This window comes from Argiope bruennichi, chromosome 5 (assembly GCF_947563725.1).
Source record: "Argiope bruennichi chromosome 5, qqArgBrue1.1, whole genome shotgun sequence".
Classification (NCBI taxonomy): domain Eukaryota; kingdom Metazoa; phylum Arthropoda; class Arachnida; order Araneae; family Araneidae; genus Argiope; species Argiope bruennichi.
Genome location: NC_079155.1, coordinates 3630534 through 3640379, shown reverse-complemented (window position 1 = coordinate 3640379; position 9846 = coordinate 3630534). Strand labels below are relative to the sequence as shown.

General features: G+C 36.2%; 1 protein-coding gene across 1 annotated transcript; it reads right to left on the bottom strand.

Annotated features, from left to right (window-relative positions):
* Positions 1–6008: 6008 nt before the first annotated feature.
* LOC129969047 (uncharacterized) lies at positions 6009–7652 on the bottom strand. Its single transcript, XM_056083455.1, has one exon. It carries the CDS (start codon positions 7650–7652, stop codon positions 6009–6011), a length of 1644 nt encoding a protein of 547 aa, XP_055939430.1.
* Between the last annotated feature and the right edge of the window lie 2194 nt (positions 7653–9846).

Here is a 9846-nt window from a genome sequence, read left to right as displayed (position 1 = left end):
TACAAGTACATTTTAAATCTTTAGTTACCATTTGCAACATATACATTCCACCACATGATAAAATTAATCAACATGATCTTAATTTATTAGTAGATCAGCTGCCAGAGCCATTTGTGTTGGTCGGAGATTTCAATGGACATAGCAGTTTGTGGGGTAGTGATGATACAAACCTCCGAGGATGACAGATTGAAAAATTGATTTCAGATTATTGTCTCTGTCTCCTTAATAAAGATGAGAAAACTTATTTTCACGAACCAACACGGACATTTCATTCACTAGATTTGGCAATTTGTTCTCCTTCTCTGTTTACGCTGTTAGATTTTAATATTGTAAGTGACCTATATGGTAGCGATCACTATCCATTGCATCTCTCCTACGCTGATAATATTTGTGTGACTGAACGACCACATAGTTTCATATACCAACGAGCGAACTGGAACAATTTCACGCAGTTGTCAGTGATTACTAATGCAGTGGTACAGACTGCAAATATTAATGATGCAGTAAAAGACATCACGAAAACTATAATCGAGGCTGCTGATTCTTCGATTCCGAAACGTTCTTCAAAACCTCATCGTTTTCGCAAACCATGGTGGAATGATGCATGCCGTGAGGCGTACAAGAAACAGAAAAAATTTTGGAACATATTCCGCCGTTATCCTACAACGTCAAACCTCATCGCCTTTAAAAAGGCTCGGCCATTTGCACGTCGAGTGCGGCGGCAGAGTCAAAGAGAATCTTTCATACGCTATGTATCTTCAATCACCTCTTTAACATCAAGTAAACAACTATGGAGGAAAGTTAAAGCAATAAATGGTATCTATAGAGATTTCACTTTTCCCATATTGAAGATTGGGGCAGACGTTTTTTCGTCACCAGAAGATATAGCTCGTGTTATTGGACACTCATTTGCTAAAGCATCTGGTGTGAGCTCCTATTCCTCTATCTTCCAAGTAATTAAGAATAATGCTGAAAAAACGCCTATCGATTTTAATACTAAGAGACATTTTTTATATAACTGCGACTTTCAAATGTTTGAATTGAAGAAAGCTTTATCTCAGTGTCGAAATACTTCACCTGGGCCAGACGGTATTTCATATCATATGCTTCGTCATTTAAATGAAGATTCACTCTGTAATGTCCTTCATTTATTCAATCGTATTTGGAAAGAGAGAGTATACCCTACACAATGGAGAGAAGCTATTGTAATCCCTATTCTAAAACCGGGAAAGGAGAGTACAAACCCTATGAATTACCGTCCCATTGCACTTACCAGCTGTTTATCTAAAACCATGGAACGGATGGTGAATGCAAGATTGATTTATATCCTGGAGACCCAAAATTTGCTTCCACCTCATCAATGTGGATTTCGTAAGAAACGCTCGACTGTTGATAATGCTATTTATCTGGAGACACAAATTCGCAATGCCGTCCTTCAAAGAAACCATTTGGTCTCGGTTTTCTTTGATATTGAGAAAGCCTATGACCGAACATGGCGTCATGGCATTTTGCAAATATTGAAGAGTTTTGGTTTTAGTGGTAACTTACCTATTTTTATACAAAATTTTCTATCTTTTCGTAATTTTAAAGTTCGCATCGGATGCACATTGTCCGATTCTTTTATCCAATCAGAGGGGGTTCCCCAAGGCAGTGTTTTGAGTGTAACATTATTTATTCTCCATATATCTAATATACTTTTAGAATTGCCTCATTCTGTCAAAGGTACTCTCTATGTGGACGACCTGCAGATCTCTTGTCAGGGATCATCTATACAATTAATCGAAAGGCAACTTCAAATCGCTATTAATAGCATTCTTGCATGGTGTGAAAAGAATGGCCATACCATATCACCTACCAAAAGTTACGTTGTACATTTTTGTAGGAGAAGAGGCTTGCATCCAGACCCTGATCTTCGCATTCGCAATCATTCCATACCAGTTATGAATGAAGTACGATTCCTTGGGATAATTTTTGATCGCAGGCTGACCTTCCTTTCGCACATCTTGTGTTTGCGTAAGAGGTGTGAAAAATTATTAAACATATTAAAAGTATTATCTAACACCTCATGGGGAGCAGACCGTACCTCTCTCCTTAAAGTTTATGAATCTGTAATTCTTTCTCGTATTGATTATGGTTGTACTGTGTATGGTTCTGCATGTGCTTCTAATCTGAAAAAACTCGACCCTATCCATCATTCTGCCTTAAGAATTTGTTCGGGTGCCTTCCGCACATCTCCTGTTGATAGCCTTTATGTGGAGTGTCATCAAACTCCTCTCCTTCTCAGACGGCAGAAATTATCAATTCATTACTACTTGAAAATCTTGTCAATACCCAACCATCCTTTGAGATCTCAGTTTGTAAACCAGTCTCTCGACAGACTTTATAATGCCCGTCCTTCTAGAATACGTCCCTTCCTCGATCGCACCAAAAAAATGTTGCTAGACACGTGTTTTAATAGTTTACAAATCCAGCAGGATACTATTCATCACTATCCACCTTGGAATGTACCCTCTGTCCGACTCTTGAATCCATTTGAATATTTCAATAAGAATACCACTAATCCAGTTGTTCTACAACAAATCTTTTATTATCATCGTTCTCAATATTCTGACTATAGAGCTGTTTTTACAGATGGTTCAAAAGCAGATGAACATGTGGGTTTTGGAGTCATTATTGATGATGTCAGTTATAGTCGCAAACTTTCTCCCTTGTGTTCAATTTATAGTGCAGAAGCAATGGCAATCCTCCATGCTCTGCAACGTATATCTTGTAGTCAATATAAAAGATTTTGTATTTATAGCGACAGTATGAGTGTATTACAGCAATTAAAAAACATTGAAAATGCCACTCACCCTATTTTATTCAATATAATCGATACAATCTCCTCATTGATAGACAGAGGCTATAATATTCTCTTCTGTTGGATTCCCAGCCATGTCGGTATTCTAGGCAATGAGAAGGCAGATACTGAAGCCAGAACAGCTTCTGTTGCTTTGGACCATTCTGCCCCCCTAGCAGATATACGCAATTCCGTGAAGAAATATATCCTAGCAAAATGGCAGGAAAGATGGGATTTGCAAATTAACAACAAGCTGCATCGTATTAAGCCTATTATTGCACTGTGGCCCATTCTTCCTAATCGAAGATTCGATGTTAAATTGACGCGTCTTCGAATTGGACACACCCATTATACTCATAGACACTTACTCTCTAGGGATTCTGCACTAATGTGTTCAACGTGCAACGAAAGTCAAACTGTAGACCATATTTTAACAAAATGCCCTGATTTTAACTCTTCACGTTTACACTATTTTAAAACAGACGTTTTAGACTTGAAAGACTTAGTGGGTGAAAGACCCCACCCAAATTTGTTTCTTTTCCTGAGAAATATAGGTATCTTGCCTCTAATTTAAGTTTTAATCAATGTTTTACTGTTTTTTGAGATTTTACCTGTTTTTAACGCTTTGTAACAGTATGGATTCATTCGATTTTTTAAAGAAAAGCTGCAACATTATTTAAAATCTTCGATTAATATTAATTTATATTACTTATTTTTGTATTTTTAAATTGTTTCATACATTAACCGTGTGTTTGGCGCAGCATAGCCGACACCGGCTTTTGTGCCATAAAACGCCAAAATCCAATCCAATCCAATCCACTTTTCAAAATGACTGAAAATAGAATAGGTTAACATCTGTTCTGACTATTAGAAAAACAGACGCCTCCACCCTAAATTCTGCATTTTAAAATGATATTTTTACTCAATTTTCACAAAAAGCAATGCTAAAAAGAAATGAATCAGTGCAAAAATATATTTCTTAATCATCTATTGTCGATATTATCACTGCTAGGCTTTGACATTAATTCTTTTTTTCTCCGAGAATTAAGATACAAAATCATGTTAGTTAACACCGTTAAAGTTTCCATGAAGAACTTCTAAACCATCCCAGGGACAGGATTGAAAGAATTTGGTTTATCTCGCTGTAAGTAGTAAACTCCAATGTAAGTAATAAATTAAAATTAATGCGCTTTTAATATTCCAATAAAAAGCCTATTTTTATTAAAATGTGAAGGAAGTTTTTTGAAAAGTTTTGCATTGGATGGATTGGAATAATTAGCATGAATTACTTATCTATAAGCATTTTAATTGTATAAAAGACTGTCATCCAAGTTGGAAGATTAAAAACGTTTACAATTTAAAATACATCTAGATTTTTGGAAATATCATTTATAATAAAACTAAACATGATTAAAATAATTTTCAAAATTAAGTTTCAATTAATGTATTAAAAAAACAATTATTTTCATTTTTTTTTCTACTTTTCAACATTAAATTATTAAATAATTTTTAAAATTTTAAATCCTTTTGGTTAATTCCTATTAAATAGGGTCGTTAAAGGTGAAATTAAAATTTAATTAAAATAATCAGTTAACTGGTTTTTAAGTTTAAAAAATACAAAGAATATTAGTAAAATAGTAAAATAATCACGCTTTCTGAATATTAAGTACGTGACAATAATATTTTATTATAATATTTCTATTATAATAAAATGGAAGGGAATAAATACTAATTTATTACACGCAAATAAATAAAGGAGCGTCAGTGTATTCTCGATGATTTCAAAATTGCAACTTATCAGAAAGCGCTGAAATCATTCCATCTTTACAAGCAGGAAAAGGTCAAGTGAAAAAATAATGAAGGTAAAATAATTTCACAATTGATTACCCTAAATAATATAATTTTCTTTACTGTTCATTTGAAGAAGCAGGATGAAATAGCAAACTATTTCGTGTCCCAAACAGACATTGAGTAACTATTCTTAATAATGGTTTAATGGTTAGGATGGCTCTCTTCAATAAATTTCAGTAAACAAATTATCTAATTGTCGAAAACGCGGAAGAATCCAAAGAATTTCGATAAAAATATTGTCTCATGATCAAAATTCCACCGAAATTTCAACTATTATTAATTTTTGAAGGGCATTTGCGAGTCATATTTCACCATATCTGATCATTAAATTAATTATCCATTCAATAATGAAGCTCTCTCCTTCCACACCGCAAGTCTAACAAACAACGTAGATGTGTTTTTAGATGCCAAAGAGACTTACTAAGATTCAGGGAAGACAATGCCGAAATGCCATTTAGTGGATTTATAAATGAATTGTTGGGCACTTTTTATGATGTAGAAATTTTTGTCAATGCAAACGATTGCTCTTTTGGTTATATCATGGTTATATCAAAAAAAAAAATCTCTTTTTTTTTAATCAGACATGATAGTATTAATCAACTTTTGAACCAGGATCAAAAACTTTGAATTCAAGCAAAAAAGAAATCCTCATTTCTGAAAAAAAATTCATTCCAGTCCAATTTTAAACAAAATTATTACGATGGTATTTAGTATAAAACATGTAACTATAGCAAAAAGTGGAGAAAATGTTGTTTCTTTATACGCTGATTGACTTCGAAAATTCATTAATCTCCATTAGGGTGGAACGGGAAAATCAACTTTTGGTTTTTTAATTTGTAATAGCACAGTGAAGTTGCCTTTTGGTGTAGATAAGATAAATAAAAAATATGAAAAATATTGGAGTACGTTTTTAGGTGCCACAAGGACGTTAAAGCTTCATAAAAACACACTTTTTGATCCTTTCCAAAGATTTTTGCATGCCTCGATTATGAAATAAAAAAGTTTTAAATAGGCGTTATAGAAACATGAAAACAGTTTTACAGTTGCATTTGCATAGCATCCATTCTCAGTCGGTTGGTTGGTTGGTTATTTAGGGTTTTTGGCACAAAAGCCAAATCTGGCTATGCTGCGCCACTCGAATGGTGAGATAAATCAAATTCATATAAAAAGTAATACTAAGAAATTTATTTATAAAAAGTCAAATTTTGAAGGGCAACGTATTAAAATTAGTACTCTAAAAATAATATGCTTTTCATATTTTTTAATAAAGGCGTCAAACAAATTAAATACGAAAAATTAACAAATTGAGAAAGCAAAACTAAATAGAATGTAAAAAACCAATGTTATGTAGAAATTTAAAAATGTTAGGGTGAGGACTTTCACCCACAATTTCTCGCAACTCAATGGATAGTGAATTAAAAAACTTTAAGCGATGAGGATTAAAATTAGGGCACTCTATTAAAACATGTTTGACTGTTAAAATTACATGGCATTTTGGACATGAAGGGCATTGTTCCCCAAATAAAAGATGCTTGTGGCTAAAGCGGGCATGGCCAATGCGTAGTCGAGTTAATTTAACGTCTAATCCACGTACAGGGATAACAGGCCATAAACTTGTCATTGGATCAACAGAATGTAATTTATTCGAAGTTTGCTGTTCCCAGGATTGCTGCCACAAAGCGCGAACATGATTAGCAAAATATTTTTTTGCATCGTCATATGGAAGTTCACGCTGCAACAAAGAACTTGCCGTTTTTGCCGCAATATCTGCCATTTCGTTTCCGGGTATTCCCACATGACTCGGGACCCAACAAAATGAAATTTTTGCGCCTCTTTTTTCAAGGTCGCGAAGAAGAATAAGGATTTCCATAGCAACAGGATGCATAAGGTTGTTGAAATTGTCAAGAGACCTCAAAGCACTGATACTGTCAGTATAAATGCAGAATGTCCGATTAGAAGAAGCTGAAATCAGTTGAAGAGCGCAAGCTATTGCAATCAATTCGGCAGTAAAAACCGAGAAAGACGTGGGCAGGCGATAGCTATAAGTTTCAGAGGGAAATACCACTCCGCTACCAACATGCTGATTGGATTTTGATCCATCAGTAAAAACTTCTGTGTAAGGGTAGTATTGACAACGGTGATAGTGAAAGAGTTGCTGAAAAATAATCGGTGCTGTTGTAGATTTATCGTAACCAGAAAAAGGGTTCAAAAAGGAAAATTGTGGGACATCCCAAGGAGGAAAAGAATAGAAATTTATTGGTTGAATTAAAACCTCGGTGAGTCCCGAATCATGAAGAAAAGCTTTAACCCTCTCATTAAATGGAGGAATGTGAGAGGAGCGAGCATCATAAAGTCTCCGAAGACCAACCGGGAGACACAGGTGACTAACAGGATGCTTCGGAGCCGATAGTATTCGAAAATAGTATTGTGCGGCTATCTTCTTACGTCGAAGATTTAAAGGAAGTTGACTGCATATGGCATACAGGCTTTCTACTGGTGACGTGCGAAAAGCACCAGAGCAAATTCTAAGGGCAGAATGGTGTATCGTATCAAGCTTTCGCAGAACGGAAGGGCGAGCAGATCCATACACCATGCACCCGTAATCAATACGGGATAAAATGACGGCCTGATAGATCCGTAAGAGGGATGTACGATCGGCCCCCCAGGAAGTATTAGATAGCACCTTCAGGATGTTAAGTGATTTCTCACACCTCTCCCGCAGATGCAGGACATGCGGAAGGAAAGTGAGCTTCCTATCAAAAATGACTCCTAAAAACCGTATTTCATCGGCAGAGGGAATGACAGTTCCACGAATATTGATCACAGGTTCTGGATGCAGCTGTCGTTTTCGACAAAAATGAACGCAACGACTCTTTTCCGGAGAAAGAGTGTGCCCATTTTTATCACACCACGAAACTAATTTGTTGACTGCGTTCTGCAGTTGCCGTTCAATTAGGTGCATATTAGAACCTTGAGTGGAGATCTGCAGATCGTCAACATAAAGCGTACCTTGAACAGATGGAGGCAGCTGACTAAGAATTTCGCTAAAATAGGTTATGAAAAGAGTGACACTGAGAACACACCCTTGCGGAACACCCTCAGCTTGATTAAAAATATCGGAATAAAAATTACCAAGACGTACTCGAAAAGTTCGTGAGGTTAAAAAGTTTTGAATCAAAATAGGGAGATTTCCTCTAAAATCTAGGTTAAAGAGTTCGTAAAATACCATAGCGCCAGGCACGGTCATAAGCTTTTTCTATATCGAAAAAGATAGAAACAAGGTGGTTTCTTCGTACAAAAGCATTACGAATTTGTGTTTCCAGGAGGACGATGTTATCGTAAGTTGAACGTCCACGGCGGAAACCACTCTGTAGTGGCGAAATGTAATCATGTTTTTCCAATTCAAATACCAGGCGCGCATTGACCATGCGTTCGAAAGTTTTACACATCGAGCTAGTTAAAGCGATTGGCCTATAGTTTAGAGGGTTTTCAGGATCCTTTCCAGGTTTAAGGATTGGGATAACTATAGCTTCACGCCATTGTAATGGAAACTCATGCTCAGTCCATATTCGATTAAATAGCTTTAATAAATTGGAAAGAGAGACCTCGTCCAAATGGCGAAGCATATTGTAAGTTATACCATCAGGACCAGGGCTACTATCATTAGAGCAAGCCAGTGCACTTTTCAACTCGAACAAACTAAATTCGCAATTATATGGAAGAGATCTACGGGAAATAAATTGTAATTTACTTCCTTCCGCTCGCTTCTTAGCCACCAGAAATGATGGACTATAGGAATCTACAGCGGAAACTTTGAAAAGTATGCCCGAGATTATTGGCAACTTCAAGGGGCGAAGAGTATACCACATTTCCCGATTTTAACACAGGGAAGGAAAAATCGGGATATATTCCATTGGCTGCTTTGACTTTCCTCCACAATTGTTTGCTAGGAGTAGAATAAGTAATAGTAGAAACATATCTAAGCCAGGACTCCCTCTGACTACGCCGACGGATACTGCGAGCGTAAGCTCTAGCTCGTTTAAAAGCAATGAGATTTTCCGTAGTAGGACACCTACGGAATTTGTTCCAAAGTTGCTTTTGCTTTTTGTAACTATCGTGGCAAGCTTTATTCCACCACGGTATACGAAATTTTCTTAGACGTGGGGAACGCTTGGGAATACTATTATTTGCAGCATTAATAATGCTGTCAAGGACTTGTTGTACCGCTGCCGATATATCTGCTGTATAAACCATAGCTTCAGTAATTTTTGCCTGTTTTAAGAATGCAGACCAATCCGCCCGCTGAAATAGAAAATAAGGCGGACCTTGAATCATACCGCCACCGCCAGCATGGGAAATTATTATAGGGAAATGATCACTACCATGAAGATCATTTTCAACTGTAAAATTCAAAAGCGGAAAGAGAACTGGCGAACATATTGCAAGATCGAGATTGTGAAAGGATTGGATTGGATTGTGACGTTTAGTGGCGCAAAAGCCAAACCTGGCCATACTGCGCCAGACATACGGTTAAAATATAACGACTGTGTTTTTATGTAAAATTATATAAAAGTAGAAACTGATGGATAAAATTACATGGCAAGGTCTTAACATAGTGAACAAGATATAAAAAATGATAACATAATAAAATGTTAAATAATATGATAAAAACCAATTTCTTTTAAAAATTGAAAAAGATTTTTGTGGGGATGTTCCCCGACAAGCATTTGCATTTCCACTGTTGAAGTATTAAAAAATCTTAAACGATGACGATTAAAATCAGGACACTCAACTAAAAGGTGAAGAATTGTTAAAATCATTTTGCACCTCGTGCAGAATGGGGCTCGATCGCCGAATAAAAGATGTTTATGAGTAAGACGTGTGTGGCCAATGCGGAGTCCGGGGATAGAGAAGGCACACCCATAGTAGGCACCATAATATTCGAATTTTGTCACTTCGTTCCCCCAGTCGCTTGGGAACCAGCACCGGCAAGGAACATAAATATGCTCCTCGTTTAAGTTTTAAAAAACTTAAGTAATGATCCTTTCGCAGGTTCACCTACGAAAACCTTGTTACGACTTTTACTTCCTCTAAATGATTAAGTTTGGTCATCTTTCCGGTACACCGGCTCGACCACGAAGGCCAATCCGAGCGCC

What these genes read in the sequence shown, in the direction of transcription:
- LOC129969047 (XM_056083455.1), bottom strand. Translation starts at nt 7,652, where the DNA reads ATGCACCTAATTGAACGGCAACTGCAGAACGCAGTCAACAAATTAGTT.